Source organism: Lacerta agilis, chromosome 12 (genome assembly GCF_009819535.1).
Source record: "Lacerta agilis isolate rLacAgi1 chromosome 12, rLacAgi1.pri, whole genome shotgun sequence".
NCBI classification, from domain to species: domain Eukaryota; kingdom Metazoa; phylum Chordata; class Lepidosauria; order Squamata; family Lacertidae; genus Lacerta; species Lacerta agilis.
This window is the reverse complement of record NC_046323.1, coordinates 49,062,029-49,079,115: the sequence shown is the minus strand read 5'-3', so window position 1 is coordinate 49,079,115 and position 17,087 is coordinate 49,062,029. Positions and strand designations below refer to the sequence as shown.

General features: G+C 46.7%; 1 protein-coding gene across 1 annotated transcript; it reads left to right on the top strand.

Annotated features, from left to right (window-relative positions):
* The first annotated feature begins 5,035 nt into the window (after positions 1-5,035).
* On the top strand, positions 5,036-6,505 carry LOC117056006 (zinc finger protein 543-like). Its single transcript, XM_033165991.1, has one exon. It carries the CDS (start codon positions 5,267-5,269, stop codon positions 6,503-6,505), a length of 1,239 nt encoding a protein of 412 aa, XP_033021882.1. The 5' UTR covers positions 5,036-5,266.
* Positions 6,506-17,087: the final 10,582 nt, after the last annotated feature.

Here is a 17,087-nt window from a genome sequence, read left to right as displayed (position 1 = left end):
TTTGCGTGCAGGTAGGGTATCAGCCTGTGTACCAGATGGAGCTGGGAGACAGCTGCCCTGGACACAGAATTGACCTGCGCCTCCATGGATAGCTGTGAGCCCAAAATGACTCCCAGGCTGCGCACCTGGTCCTTCAGGGGCACAGTTGCCCCATTTAGGACCAGGGAGTCCTCCACACCCACCCGCCCCCTGTCCCCCATGAACAATACTTCTGTCTTGTCAGGATTCAACCTAAAGTCTTTGAAACACTTGTTGGTCCTATAGAGTTCCTTTCTTTCTTCTACCTTTTAACAGCATCCTACATGCACAACGATAGCTTTATGTTCACGCATCTCTTAGGTGGCAATCCAACATGCATTTTTCTTGGAGTAAGTTCTACTGAATAAATGGTACTTACTTCTGAGCAGATGTAGCCTACACAGGATAGTAATATTCATGGTCCAGGAGTTTGGGAAGGGGAAATCTCTGCATCAGAGATTTCTGCTTTTACCATTACCAATCTTGTTGGCAAATGCTTTAACAGCAATTTATTGTAAATAAGAAATGGGAGTGCCGGATCACCTCATTTGTCTCCTGAGAAATCTCTATGTGGGACAAGAAGCTACAGTTAGAACTGGATATGGAACAACTGATTGGTTCAAAATTGGGAAAGGAGTACGACAAGGCTGTATATTGTCCCCCTGCTTATTTAACTTATATGCAGAATTCATCATGCGAAAGGCTGGACTGGATGAATCCCAAACCGGAATTAAGATTGCCGGAAAAAATATCAACAACCTCAGATATGCTGATGATACTACCTTGATGGCAGAAAGTGAGGAGGAATTAAAGAACCTTTTAATGAGGGTGAAAGAGGAGAACGCAAAATATGGTCTGAAGCTCAACATCAAAAAAACTAAGATCATGGCCACTGGTCCCATCACATCCTGGCAAATAGAAGGGGAAGAAATGGAGGCAGTGAGAGATTTCACTTTCTTGGGTTCCATGATCACTGCAGATGGTGACAGCAGTCACGAAATTAGAACACGCCTGCTTCTTGGGAGAAAAGCAATGACAAACATAGACAGCATCTTAAAAAGCAAAGACATCACCTTGCCGACAAAGGTCCGTATAGTTAAAGCTATGGTTTTCCCAGTAGTAATGTACGGAAGTGAGAGCTGGACCATCAAGAAGGCTGATCGCCGAAGAATTGATGCTTTCAAATTATGGTGCTGGAGGAGACTCTTGAGAGTCCCATGGACTGCAAGAAGATCAAACCTATCCATTCTCAAAGAAATCAGCCCTGAGTGCTCACTAGAAGGACAGATCCTGAAGTTGAGGCTCCAGTACTTTGGTCACCTCATGAGAAGAGAAGACTCCCTAGAAAAGACCCTGATGTTGGGAAAGATGGAGGGCACAAGGAGAAGGGGACGACAGAGGATGAGATGGTTGGACAGTGTTCTCGAAGCTACTAACATGAGTTTGGCCAAACTGCGAGAGGCAGTGAAGGATAGGCGTGCCTGGTGTGCTCTGGTCCATGGGGTCACGAAGAGTCGGACACGACTGAACGACTGAACAACAACACTACACGCTTTCAATACCAAACTTATTGATACAATTTCCCCCTCTCGCAAACTCTTCCCATCACCTCTGCGAACCATTTTTAATCAAAAATGAGGTAATACACGATCAAAGAGCACATCACTGTAACCTGGATCATTAATCGCCAACAGAAACAAATTAAAAAGACAACAATAACTGACTTGCATGTTTTGTTTTGTTTCTAAACGGATTAAGTTTATTTTCAAAATCCAATAAAACCCGCAATATACTTGGTTAGTTTCTTATTTGATTAAGGGGGGGGGCATTAAATTCATTTTTAAAATAAAATAAAAACAACCCCTACAAATGTACGAATTAAGGTTATCAGACTCTTATTGGATTAAGGGTTTTGACTCTTAATCTTTTTAATTTTGATCAGCAAGGAGAGTCGCCACTTCTATCCTCGCCTAATAAAACAAAATTCTGAAACGGGCTCCGGATCTCAAAGACGATTTTCTGCTTCAAAGACCCTCTCCCCCCCCCCCCCCCGCTTTAGGGAGAGGGGATCATTGCGTCGGTGAACTACAACTCCCAGAAAGCCTTGCGAACAGAGACCATTCCAATGCTAAATGCATGCAACTCTATCAAATTAAGAAAGAAATACTGTTTTCCGGGGTAGAGGCTCCCTTATCTGCCTGCGTTTGCATGGGTGGATTTCCAAGCTAGAGGAGGAAAATTAATTTAAAAAAAACACATTCCCAGGCGTTGCTCTAAGCCCAGATTCCCACCCCACCCCCATCCCTTAAATTAAGTAGACGAGAAATTCCTTCCTCCGGTAGCTTTCCCTGATCTGGCCGCAGACTTCCTTTGGACCTTTGCAGAGAGTAAGTTCACCACCATCGTCACAACATCTCCCCCACCCCCACCCCCCAAAAAAACCCCTAAAGCAAGATCTCTTTCCAGCTGGTCACCAGGGCAGGAAAGGTAAGGCATTTTTTAATTATTTTTTAAAAAGCAGACCCGTCGGGTCGCGCATTCATCCTGCAGCACGACCCCAACGGTGCAGAGCATCCCAGAATTGCAGCCATTGCTCTGTGCGCATCCGGATTGGGGCGCAATTGCTGCTTCGCCGGCCATCGCTTCGTGGCTCTTCGGAAAGAGAGTCCAAAACTCCCCAGTTGTTGTTTTCTCAAAGGGGCTCCTGGCAACCACATGATACCAGCATCTGCTAGCGGTTTCACCTCCCTGTATCGGTGGCTGGGTATCCCCAATGAAGAGAGTCCCGCTTTCTTAGAATGTCCGGTTGGAAGGGAGCCCAGGGTCATCTAGTCTGACCCCCCTGCAATGCAGGAAGCTTTTGGCCAACGTGGAATTCGAACCCACGACCCTGAGATTAAGAGCCTCATTTTCTACCCACTGAGCTATCCCAGGGCTTCCCATTGGATGTTGGCCATGGTGGGAACAGTATGCTGGGCTAGACTAGTGGGTGGGGGGTGGGTTTGGCCTGACTCTGCAGGGCTCTTCTTTTAATAATCATTACACTCTTAATCATTTTAATGAAATTAGAAGACGTTTAATATCGATTCACAAAATCAGCAACATTTAATGATACGTCATTATGAATGTTTCTTCTTATCGCCATCATAGTAATAATAATAATAATGATAGTTTTTGTTTTTATTATTTATACCCCGCCCATCTGGCTGGGTTTCCCCAGCCACTCTGGGCGGCTTCAAACAGGATATTAAAACACAATAAAACTTCAAACATGTAAAGTTCCCTAAACACGGCTGCCTTCAGATGTCTTCTAAAAGTCAGATACAGGTAGTTGTTTATTTCCTTGACATCTGAAGGGAGGGCGTTCTACAGGGCGGGCGCCACCACCGAGAAGGCCCTCTGCCTGGTTCCCTGTAACCTCACTTCTCACAGGGAGGGAACCGCCAGAAGGCCCTCAGAGCTGGACCTCAGTGCCCGGGTTGGACGATGGGGGTGGAGATGCTCCTTCGGGTATACTGGGCAGAGGCCGTTTAGGGCTTTAAAGGTCAGCACCAACACTTTGAATTGTGCTCAGAAACGTACTGGGAGCCAATGTAGGTCTTTCAAGACCGGTGTTATGTGGTCTCGGCAGCCACTCCCAGTCACCAGTCTAGCTGTCGCATTCTGGATTAATTGTAGTTTCCGGGTCACCTTCAAAGGTAGCCCCACATAGAGCACATTGCAGTAGGCCAAGCGGGAGATAACCAGAGCATGCACCACTCTGGAGAGACAGTCTGCAGGCAGGTGGGTAGCCGTGTTGGTCTGCCATAGTCAAAACAAAATAGAAAATTCTTTTCAGTAGCACCTTAGAGACCAACTGTGTTTGTTCTTGGTATGAGCTTTCGTCTGCGGGCAGGTAGGGTTGTAGAGTTCCACTCTGGGCTGCTCCCAACAGAACACCAATAACAACAACAACAACAACAACAACAACAACAACAACAACAAAACAGTGTCAAACATTACAAACTTCCCTAAACAGGGCTGCCTTCAGGTGTCTTCTAAATGTCAGATAGTTGTTTATTTCCTTGACATCTGATGGGAGGGCGTTCCACAGGGCGGGTATCTGTATCATGCATCTCAAGTATTTTAAACGCTTGACCCTGGGATAACATATTAGGACAAATATAATATGTTATAACCAGTAATCCATTGTTATTCTTCCTGTAGCTTGCGGTGGGGTGTGTGGGTAAAGATCTCAATGCGACCATTTAAAAAAAGAATATTAAATTTTTCTTGTTTCCTCCTCTAAAAACAAGGTGCGCCCCATGGTCCAGTGTATTAAAATGTGGGGTATTGGCGGAGCGGAGGAAGAGAGGAGACAGCCCATAACCAGCAGCTTAAATATGTTTTTTCCCGTTTTAAGGAACCCCAATATAACTCCCCCCTTCTTTTTATCAAACAGACCAAGGCCCCACTGCTGTGATAATCATCTATAAAGAAGCATCATGAGGACTAGAATATCACCACCCGTATTATAAAAGGGTACCGTGCTTTTGCTGTTGAAAGCAAACAAGTTCAGATGGAGAATTCAAACCACTGGGAAGTAGGGGAGCAAAACCCACCAGGCGATCTTCCAGAGGAAAAACGCAGAAAATAGCCTGTTATATGGAAGGAGATGGGAGGAGGATATTGATAATGGAGCAGGCATAGTGAATAATGTCTTCCTCTTCCCTGGAACATAGCGCTGAAGTTTGTATTTGTGTCCCAAACGTGGGAAGTGGTTCAGCAGGAAAGGGTGATCTCCAAAGGCACCAGACATCGGTCACAGTATCTGCGTGTTTGCAAGAAATATAGGATAGGTTTCTGCACAAGATCCACCTGCTCAGGGAAGGTGAAAGGTTCCTTCCAGTGAAGTGGATGAGGCAGGCATTTCTAGCCAGAAATCTGCCGGGCAGCTCACTTTAAGATGTTCGTGAAAGATGGAGCTTTGCACCTTCTCCTGCTGTGGGAAGAGACTGGCTCACAGCATCCGTGTTGTGAAAAGGTTGGATGCGCGCAGAGATCGAGGGGAGAGCTTTGTTGACAAGGGGACCCCCAATGACTCACTGGAAAATCTGTGGTGGAAGAGGGGTCACCTGTATGTGGCGAGCGAGGGGAGAGGCTGGACACCAAGAGGCGTTTGGGCGCTCGTCGGAGGAACCGCGTGAAAAACGGGCAACGTGAGACAGGAAGCCATGTAAACGGGACTAGCCGGCCGCGTCTGGTTCAAATGGCTCAGATAAGAGAAGCAGGCTTGACTCTGGAAGTGGGTGCAACCTTCCTGAAGGTACGTAAGGTGCAGAGAAGTCCTGTCCAAACAAGGTCACAGAAGAGGTTTGTTTGTGGTCCAAACAGGGTTGTCCATTCATCTTGGGGAAATCAGGTGGAAGAGGAACTTGAGGAGACTAATAAATGGAGGGTGGCAACGGCAGAGGACTTTGAGTCCCCTTGTGAAGATGGACCACCAGAACCTGCCTATCAAGGCCACCACCAAAGTCCAAAGATGTCTCCCACACCTCTGGAAACTCAGACGGGGCGCAGACTGGAAGGTACAGTGGCTTCTGCAGATCATTTTGGGGGAGTTCGGGAAATGTGCGTCAAATCAGAAGCTCTGGAGGGTTCTGGATACGAAAGCATGTGCAACCCACATCCCACTCTGATGAAAGCCCAGAGAGCCTCGGTCAAGGAAGAGATGGGTCCAGGGAGTGAATATTCTTTGGAAACTCAACAGGAGGAAAACGTTAGCCCACCGCCAACCCCATTTCTCAGCAGTAAAGACGCATCTGTTCTTGAGTTCGCCAACGACCTTGCAAGAGGCGAGAAAGGTATCTCCGTAAGGAAGAGCGAGAGGATATTCTCGTGCCCTGTGTGTGGGAAAGGGTTTAATCAGAAATCCAATCTTACCAGGCACCATAAAATCCACACCACGGAAGGGCCTTATAAATGCGGCGAGTGCGGAGAAAGCTTCAGGATGAACCGGAAGCTTCTCAGGCACCAGAGGACACACGTGAGCGAGCCTTTCAAGTGCACAGAATGCGGGAGAAGCTTCAACCAGAGGTCCAACCTGGTGAGACACCAGAGGATCCACACTCGGGAGGCCCCTTACCAGTGTCCGGAATGCGAGAAAACCTTCAACCAGAAGGGCAACCTTTTCCGACACCGGACAATCCACGTCCGGATGGGGCCGTGCAACTGCACCAAATGCGGGAAGCCGTTCTCCCAGAGGAGGAACCTCATCAAACACCAGAAACTCCACATGAGCGACGGGGCCCACAAGTGCCGCGAGTGCGGGAAGCGGTTCCGGCTGAGAAAATACCTCCGGCGACACCAGAAGATCCACAGCCGGGAAGCGCCGTTTAGCCGTAAATGGCGCGGGGATGGCTTTGGTCTTGGGAGAAGCGCTGGAGGTCTCCACGTAGTTAACAAAGAGCAGAGGGCATTTCCGTCTGTGGACAGCGAGGAAGCTTGAGACTGTTATGGAGATGTCTAGACATGTGAATTCCCAGTGGACCAAATTTTCTGATTCGGAATCAAGGATCAGGAACCTGTGGTTCTCTAGCTCCCATCATAAGAACTTTAAGAGCAGCACAATGGCCCATCTAGTCCAGCATCTTCTCACGGTGGCCAACCAGATGACTATGGGAAACCCGCAAGTTGGACTTGAGCACAAGAGCACTCTCCCCTCTTCCTGTTACCAGGAGCACATACTTTCAGAAGCATAGCACCCCCAACAGTGGATCATCTCTGACCGTTGGCCTTTTGGGCTGTGGATGATGGGAGTTGTATTTCCGCAACATCTAGAGCAGTGTCTCCATCTCTTTTTGGACTACAAGTCCCATCATCCCTAACTCCCAAGATCAGTGGGTTAGGGATGATGGGAAGTGCAGTCCCAAAACAGATGGTGACCCAAGTTTGGGAAACACTGACTAGAGGGACATAGGTTCCCCTCCCAAATCGCTCACATCTGCTGTTGAAAAATGTGTTGGGAGTTGGGAAAGAGTGGGTTTGGGTTGGGTGTGCTGGATAGTACGCCAGCCTTCCCCAACCTGGTGCCCTCCAGACTACAGTTTCCATCAGACCCAACCAGGTTGCCGAAATCTTCAGTTGGGCAAATTCTCCCAGCTTTGAGTGTTTGCTGCAGGGATGCAGAAATTCGCCTTGGGCACAGATTCTAGCTATAATTTCCTGCCTTTTTTCTAATCGCGAAGAGATACTTCAGAACATGAATTTGCCAAAGCGGGGTTATTGCAATACTACAGGGGTAGCCGAAACAGTGGTTTCCAGATGTTGGACTACAGTTCCCATGAGCCTCAGCCAGCTTTGCCAGTGGCCAGGGAGGATGGGAGTTGGAGTCCAAAACAGTTGGCTAGTCCTACTGTATTAGACTTTCATCAGCTAGGGGACCCCTGTGTCTTCACTCCCTTGCATAACTCCTTAACTGTTCCCCCCCATGGCTAGCAAGGACTGAATAGATTATGCAAAGCTGTTGTTGTTTTATACAAATTTGCTCCGTCTGCATAATTTATACAGGATTGGCCAGAATTTGATTTTTCTTGGCACGCACTTTGGATAGCACAGATGCAACATTTACATTTTTTAAAAAATAATAATAGATGAACTACTGCATACACAAACATTGCTGCCCATTTGCCAAGTGGCATCTATGGTGCTAACCGCATGGGAAGCTGATTGCCTGCGCTGTCCTGCTAAAGGGGCAAAGAGAGATTTCGTTTGCCTCAATGCAAAATGGCCCTTGACCATTGACAGCAAGATTCAGTGCCAAGGCTGAGCTGCAGGTAGCTGTCTGGGTGAGCCAGGAGCTAGGCCAGAGAGTCAGAGCCGAGGAAGAAAGCCAGGAGTCTAAAAATAAAATAAAAATAACCATTCCGCTCCCAGAGCAACAATTCCCATAGTGGTTTAACCGTCAATTGCACTTCCCAGCAAACTTGGAATTTTAGCTTAATGGATTGAGGTTGAATCCCAACAATACAGAATTACTGTTGGGGGACAGGGGGGGACTCCCTGAAGAAGAGTTTGGATTTGATGTCCCGCTTTATCACTACCCTAAGGAGTCTCAAAACAGCTAACCATCTCCTTTCCCTCCCTGCCCCAAAACAAACACTCTGTGAGGTGAGTGGGGCTGAGAGACTTCAGAGAAGTGTGACTAGCCCAAGGTCACTCAGCAGCTGCATGTGGAGGAGCGGAGACGCGAACCCGGTTCACCAGATTACGAGTCTACTGCTCTTAACCACTACACCACACTAGCCTGAATGGGGTAATTGTGCCCCTAAAGGACCAGATGTCAAACAGATAAATAACTCAATGACTTTTAGAAGACATCCGAAGGCAGCCCAGTATAGGCAAGTTTTTAAAGTTTGGTGTTTTATTGTGTTTTTTAATATTTTGTTGGGAGCCGCCCAGGGGGCAGCATATAAATAATAAAATTATTATTCTTGTCATCATCATCTTTGTGAGGGAAACGGGGGTCTCCTAAACAACTCTCAGGACCATTAACAAGCTTTACCTCCCAGGGTAACACCATGACTGTCTAAAGTGATATCGTGGTGCTTTAAATGTACAGCGGTACCTCGGTTTTCGAACATCTCCATTGACGAACATTTCCGTTTTCAAATGCTCCAAACCCGGAAGTAAACGCTTCGGTTTTGGAACACGCCTCGGAAGTCGAACATGCCGTGCGGCTTCTGCTGGTGCAAGATCCTGAGGCTTAGATGAGGCTTAGGCTTAGCTGTTGAGTTTTCGGTTTTCGAATGGTCTTCCAGAACGGATTAAGTTCGAAAACCGAGGTACCACTGTAATGTGCAAAGGAGGCCCTAGAGCATGGTTAGGCAAACTAAGGCCTGGGGGCCAGATGCGGCCCAATCGCCTTCTAAATCCAGCCCGTGGACGGTCCGGGAATCAGCGTGTTTTTACATGAGTAGAATGTGTGCTTTTATTTAAAATGCATCTCTGGGTTATTTGTGGGGCCTGCCTGGTGTTTTTACATGAGTGGAATGTGTCCTTTTATTTAAAATGCATCTCTGGGTTATTTGTGGGGCCTGCCTGGTGCTTTGACATGAGTGGAATGTGTGCTTTTATTTAAAATGCATCTCTGGGTTATTTGTGTGGCCTGCCTGGTGTTTTTACATGAGTAGATTGTGTCCTTTTATTTAAAATGCATCTCTGGGTTATTTGTGTGGCCTGCCTGGTGTTTTTACATGGGTAGAATGTGTGTTTTTATTTAAAATGCATGTCTGGGTTATTTGTGTGGCCTGCCTGGCGTTTTGACATGAGTAGAATGTGTGTTTTTATTTAAAATGCATGTCTGGGTTATTTGTGCGGCCTGCCTGGCATTTTTACATGAGTAGAATGTGTGCTTTTATTTAAATTGCATCTCTGGGTTATTTGTGGGGCCTGCCTGGTGTTTTGACATGAGTAGAATGTGTGCTTTTATTTAAAATGCACCTCTGGGTTATTTGTGGGGCCTGCCTGGTGTTTTTACACGAGCAGAATGTGTGCTTTTATTTAAAATGCATCTCTGGGTTATTTGTGGGGCATAGGAATTCGTTCATATTATTTTTTCAAAATGTAGTCCGGCCCCCCACAAGGTCTGAGGGACAGTGGACCGACCCCCTTGCTGAAAAAGTTTGCTGACCCCTGGACTAGAGGGTGGGGGCAAGGCAGGTGGAAGGAGGTCTTGCCTGACAAAGTCTCTCCCCTCACCAAAACTCCATAGTCGCCCCTGACTGGACTTAACCATCCAGGGGTCCTTTACCTTTTTACACTGATTGGCAAAGGCTCTTGCAGGCCTACCTTGAGATCCAAGCTGAAATCTTCTGCACGCGAAGGGGATGCTCTTCCACTGAGCTACAGCCGTTATTTAAGAAGAAGAAGAAACAAACCAACTCTAAATAAATCCCAGCGTAAATCATAGAATCATAGAATCATAGAGTTGGAAGAGACCACAAGGGCCATCCAGTCCAACCCCCTGCCAAGCAGGAAACACCATCAAAGCATTCCTGACAGATGGCTGTCAAGCCTCTGCTTAAAGACCTCCAAAGAAGGAGACTCCACCACACTCCTTGGCAGCAAATTCCACTGTCCAACAGCTCTTACTGTCAGGAAGTTCTTCCTAATGTTTAGGTGGAATCTTCTTTCTTGTAGTTTGAATCCATTGCCCCGTGTCCGCTTCTCTGGAGCAGCAGAAAACAACCTTTCACCCTCCTCTATATGACATCCTTTTATATATTTGAATATGGCTATCAGATCACCCCTTAACCTTCTCTTCTCCAGGCTAAACATACCCAGCTCCCTAAGCCGTTCCTCATAAGGCATTGTTTCCAGGCCTTTGAACATTTTGGTTGCCCTCCTCTGGACACGTTCCAGCTTGTCAGTATCCTTCTTGAACTGTGGTGCCCAGAACTGGACACAGTATTCCAGGTGAGGTCTGACCAGAGCAGAATATAGTGGTACTATTACTTCCCTTGATCTAGATGCTATACTCCTATTGATGCAGCCCAGAATTGCATTGGCTTTTTTAGCTGCTGCATCACACTGTTGACTCATGTCAAGTTTGTGGTCTACCAAGACTCCTAGATCCTTTTCACATGTACTGCTCTCAAGCCAGGTGTCACCCATCCTGTATTTGTGTCTTTCATTTTTTTTGCCCAAGTGTAGTACTTTACATTTCTCCCTGTTAAAATTCATCTTGTTTGCTTTGGCCCAGTTCTCTAGTCTGTTAAGGTCATTTTGAAGTGTGATCCTGTCCTCTGGGGTATTAGCCACCCCTCCTAATTTGGTGTCATCTGCAAACTTGATCAGGTTACCCTCAAGCCCATCATCCAAGTCATTGATGAAGATGTTGAATAAGACTGGGCCCAAGACAGAACCCTGTGGCACCCCACTAGTCACTTCTCTCCTGGATGAAGAGGATCCATTAATGAGTACCCTTTGGGTTCGGTCAGTCAGCCAGTTACAAATCCACTGAATGGTAGCCTTGTCCCTGGTGTGCACACCCTGGTGTGCAAAAAATGTAAATATAATTCCTCCCCCCCCCCAACACACACAAAAAAGCACTTCATTTTTCACTTTCCAAAATGTTCTTATGCAAAAGTTTGACTCATCCCTCAAGGACGCGTTCAGTTTGTGAATAGTAAAGATTGTGCAGAGTTTAGCAAAAGGCCCAGGGAGAACTAATTAGCATCCAAAACACAGCAAATGGATGACTTGTTCAATCAAAGTGGGTCGAGAGAATCTCGTTTGCTAATTCCCCCATCTGATTTGCAAAATAAATCGGCTCCGCAAACAGGTTGTTCCGAGCGGTGCAAGCAGTCGGATATCAAGCAAATAAATATGGAGCTCATCAAGAGGGTGAAAAACCCGGGTCTCTAATGCCGCCAGATCGGTTGTGTAATCCCTCCTAACCGAGAATATTCGATGAGCGATGTGCTCCGTCCCATTCTGGCTCCTTTGCTTACGGAAACAGTCTCATGTTTGAAAATAAAGGTTGCCTTTATGCAACTTCAATCATGTTATTATAGATAACGCAGAGGACTAAACTGTTCGGAAACATTTTGTCCTCTGAGTATGAACGTTGGACAAGATTAACATTAGATTAACGCTGGGAACGCCATAATCCATCCTCTTGGAAGAGAGAAAACTCTATTTCCTTGGCGCTTGTCAGTTTGGAATTTAGTCATATTTTACTACAGCAAATACATCTTGCTTGCTTTCCCCGCAAGTTTTCTAGAACCACAGTCGCTTTACTGTTTCAGTAGGACTACAGACTTTCACATATTAACTAGGGTGTTTGATGAAATCAAGGATGGAGAGTTTGCTGTCCTCCAGAGGTTGGACAACTACAGTTCCCATAATTCCTCATCGTTGGCCCTGAGGCTGATGGGAGCTGGGAGTCCCAACAACGTCTGGAAAGGAGGTCATTGTGCAGATGAAGTGGAATAAATCCATGTTGGCAGTCTGCATTTGAGTAGCATGCAGACAATTGTAATTGACTGTTGGGTGTCATAGTTCACGGCGTCCAGTGGCCACCAGAGTGGGAGAGATTGCACGTCCATAAGGCCGAGGAAACAGAAAGCAGCTCAGGTTGACCTCTTTTGAAAAAAGAAAATGGAAGACAAGGTGGCTGTGCATCCAAATTTCTGTGATAGGCACCACATTTTAGAGCTGGTCACGCAGAAATCGGTGAACAATTGTTCACACAATTGTTCACACAATCTATGCTGTTCATAGAGGCTCCTCTTCTGTCTCTCTTAACAGAGCCTGAATCCTTCCATTCCCTCTCCCTCAGGAAGCACCTGGTCTCTTGCAACTAAACAGACCAAGCAAATTATGGCTCTCCAGGGGTACCAGCTCCTGGGGGCTGAAGTGTTTTGGGCCCCCTCGATATCTTTTGAGAGGGGGCCATGCCCTTCCAAAGTTGAGGGGGTGGAGGAGGCTGAGCAGCTCCAGTGGTTGGCTTTTTCTTCTCCTTCTCCTGCCCCAGAGGAGAAGAAGGGTGGAAGCAACCGCCTGCCGGTAGCAGCAGTGACACGTGGCTAGTGCCAGATTTACATATAAGCTAAACAAGTGATAGCTTAGGGTCCCACTCTCTTGGGAGCCCCCCCAAAAATGTAAAAGGGGAAAAAACTGGATGTACATTTCCAAAATATAAGATAAAAAACAAATAAAATAGAATCTACACACAGCAACAGGGTTTTGTGTTGTGTAGGCTCCTATGATGGAAGTAATGGGCTCCGCCTGCTAGCCTGCTCCCTAAAATATCACTGGTTTGCTCATTTCTATATATAGGGTGCCTATATTCTAAGTTAGAGCTTAATAATGACCTCACTAGAGAGCCAGTGTGGTGTAGTGGTTAAGAGCGGTAGACTCGTTATCTGGGGAACCGGGTTCGCGTCTCCACTCCTCCACATGCAGCTGCTGGGTGACCTTGGGCTAGTCACACTTCTCTGAAGTCTCTCAGCCCCACTCACCTCACAGAGTGTTTGTTGTGGGGGAGGAAGGGAAAGGAGAGTGTTTGCCGCTTTAAGACTCCTTCGGGTAGTGAAAAGCGGAATATCAAATCCAAACTCTTCTTCTTCTTCTTCTTCTCACTATTAATATACTTCTTCTTAGTTGTTTTTCACTATTAATATACTTCTTAATTGTATTTCAGTTCAACAATTACTTTGATAAAATACATATTTTGTTATATGCAAATGGCTTTAGATACCTCTTAGGTCGATAAATTACCATATAGCATATATTCAACACAAAAAACTGCTACAATTTGTTGTTGACAAAGGACAGCTGGACATATAAAGGGCCCCATTACCTTCAGAAGTTTAGGGCCTCATCAAACCTAAATCAGGCCCTGCATGTGACCACCGCATTCAGCTCCCCCCAACCTCCCGACATCTTGATGTCATGCACGCAACAACAGGACAGCACGTCACGCAAGTGACATGCCCCCCCCCCCCAAGCTTGTGCCTCTGTGGCTCTTTTATTCCCCTTTGCTTCCATAAAATGCCACCTTGTGGTGAGGGAAACTTGAGTGGATGCCAGTGCTGGTGACAGCCATCTCCTCAGCAGCCAGTGGCGTAGCGAGGGCAGGGCGTAGGGGGCAGGGCGCCCCGGGTTCCAGGGGAGGGGGTGACACTTGGGCCGGCCCCACCCCACCCCACCGGCAGGCCCCGAGCGAGGCTGCGCCACCCCTGGCCCACCCGTCAGCACCGCTATGGGGGGCTTGTGGGCTGCTCCCGCAGCAACCTTGTGAGCCACTGAGCGATTGGCGGCTCGTGGGGCTGCTGAGCGTGAGCAGCAGGTATAAGGCCGTGCTGCTTTTCGCGTGCGGCAGCCCCACGAGCCGCCGATTGCTCAGCAGCTTGCATGGTCGCTGTGGGAGCAGTGGCAGCAGCCCGGTGGCGAAGTGAGCATGCACCAGATTTGGCGCGTGCTCACTCCGTCCTGACGTTGTGTCGTGACATCACGGCACAATGTCAGGACGCCCCGCCCCCAGGGGGTGCCTCCGTCTGCCACCCCAGGTAGCGAGGAGGCTTCCCCCACACCTGTCAGCAGCACACCCCTGTTTTCGGAGGAGCGCCGGTCCTTTTTGGCCGTTGATACATTTAATCCTTCTGTGGCTTTCTCCGAAAGGAAGGAGGTGAGGACTGAACAGACGTAGTCGCACGCACTCCGAGGGGAAGCCAGGTGCGCATTAAAGCAGACAGCAGCATGCTACACCGTCGCCCAGCGCATGAATAGGGAAGCGAGCAGGGCTGCATTGGCAAGAGCGCAGCGCACCGTCTTGAGCCTCCTATGCATATGGAAGAGTTCCTCCCTCCCCTGAGCGGGGAAAGGAACAGGCTGAGCAAATATAGGAATCAAAAAGGGATTACGGTTCAGCAAACCTAGATTTCCAAGGTACAGCTGCCTGTTTGGCGATGTTCCCCTTTGAGATAGGTAGCACTTGATCCCCTGGCTCCAACCATACTCCGCGGACCAAGAAATGCCGTACATCCCTGCCACCGCCTTCGCCTCTTATCGCTTTCCCGGGAATGCATGCTCCTTACGCGCTGCCAAGCACATCAGGACATCGTTGGTGCTCATTTCCTTCTGCAATGGCCTGGGGAGTGCATCAGATGCTACCCGTGGGGGGCGGGGAATCCCCTGCCTTTCTGGAGGGGCGTTTCTTCTTTTGAAATAAATTTTTGATTTACAAGAATGTTGTTTAGTTGTGTCCGACTCTTCGTGACCCCATGGACCAGAGCACGCCAGGCACTCGTCTTCCACTGCCTCCTGCAGTTTGGTCAGACTCATGTTGGTAGCTTCGACAACACTGCCCAACCATGTCATCCTCTGTCGTCCCCTTCTCCTTGTGCCCTCCATCTATGGTTCCTGACAGGAGTGAGACCTTCTCAGCATGTGCTATCTCTGCTCAGAAACTTGCATGGGTTGTCTGTTTGTTACTGGTTCATGTTTAATGTCGAGCATTTGCTTTGACAGGCTTGTGCAGGGCAGGCGGGGGGGTGGGCAGGGAAAGGACCCAAAACCTAAGGATTTAATCCCCATAGGAATTCCAGCCTTCAGGTATATGTTCTCAAATTCAATATTCAGGACTCCCGTAATTTTTTTTAAATTTCTTAGTTTTATACATTTAGGTCTGCAGCTCCCTCTGCTGGGAATATCGATTTAATACACTTCTCGACTTCAGTCACAAGGCATCCTTTTGTCAAGTAGAACTGAAACTTTAAAGACAATTAATTTGCTTGCTTTGTCAATTGAACATTTTGAGTCATTTTTTTATTAAAAAAAATCCAGGGGCACCTTTTAAAATCAAGTAGTTTATATTACTAGTTATTACTGATAACACCCTGCCTATTGCTACCGGGCAGGCACCTTTGCTGTACTTTTTGGGGGCACCTAAAACATTTTTGATTAGATCAGCCTATCCAGGTATTTAGAAAGTCAATGAAGGATTTTATCTGCTTTTAGTCCATGGTTATTTCTGAAAGTCTTAAGATTGTTAATTTTTCTCTTTGATACTTATTGATCATTTTATCATTTTTTATGAGCCTGATTGCCTGTTTTTACAGTCAAGCAGTGTATAAATTTTATGAAATGAATAAAATAGATAATAAATAAATAGCATAGCCATTGGGCTGATTACTGGGATAAATGAGAAACTGTTGTTGAAGAATGTACTGTTAAGTAATCAAGTTAAATTGCATGATTACATCCAGAACTTTTCCCAAAAGCATCTTGTTATCCAATTGCAACTCAGAACTGCACACAATGTAGTATTTTCCCCATTAATGGACTAGGACAAGAACAAACCTAAGTGTGAAATCGCCAAGAATGAGGACTAAGCTATTGGGAGGTTTGCACCATCTAGTCAATCCCCTTGCAGGTGGAGTGAGACCCATGTTTTAAGCTGTAGCTGGTGTCACTCCCAAGAGGGAAGAAAAATCTCCCCCAAATTATGACATTTACCTGCTTGAAACCCATCTCAAAATCTCGAGATGCAAACTCAAGACCTATCAAAGCTCTAGTGTGAGTTTGAATTTGAAGGATATTTGCATTGAAACTGGTTTTTTTTCCAAAGTTTGACATGCTCAAAACTCAATTTAAGTCCATATGTGTTAAGATCCATTCCAGTTTCAGTGAACCACTGGAAACTGAAGAATATAGCCCTCTATTATCTGCTACATCTGCACATCTGAAATAGTCATTTCGGCTTCCTGAGCAGAAAGAGTCTAAGAGAATCACAGTGGAAGGTGTGATGCGTTTAGAAAGGAAAGGAGATAAAAGGACTCAGAAACTATGAATAAAATCCACAGTAACCATGACACCAGCTTCAGAAAGTGTGTTAAAAGAGTTTGGGACAGGAGAAATGATAAATTCACTGACCCCAGTACACAGCATAAACACAACAAACCCTAGATTTAAGCATCAGTTCAATCAGTGACCCTGTGAGGTAATGAGATAAGCTCTATTTTGGGTATCCTATCTGTAAAATAATTAAATGGATGTTTCCATAAGACTGGGTAAAGGGATGGTTGAGCAAAAGAGCACACATTATCGGTCCCAATTCTTTATAGTTCAGAGAAAAGAGTCCAAAACCAGACTGGTCTGGTTAACACATAGCACTATGCCACTGGGTTTTTTCCACGGCTAGGGTTGGTTTAACAAGTCACAAGTTAACCATGGAGTTCTGCCACAGATGAACAAAGTATGGCTTCTGCAAAGCTTGGTTCCCCCCCCCCTCCATCTGCTCTTACCTTCTGCCTTTGTAGCTTGGTCAGCTTCTGGGGTGGGATGACCAAACAAACCATGGGTTCACACATCATGTCAAGCCTTTGTTACAACAAACCAAGGTTTTGCGAGCCAGTAACAAACCACAGCTTCAGACCATGGATTGTTGGCAGTAAACAAACCATACCAGAGCTGCTAACCAGGGCTCATTCATCATGGTAAGCCATGGTTTAATGAACCATAAAGTAATATAAACCATGTTATCTGCAAACCAGGCCACTGAATATTTGATGGTGACAGCACCA

Excerpts from the sequence above, each read along its gene's own strand:
- LOC117056006 (XM_033165991.1), top strand. The coding sequence starts at position 5,267 with ATGGCTCAGATAAGAGAAGCAGGCTTGACTCTGGAAGTGGGTGCAACC.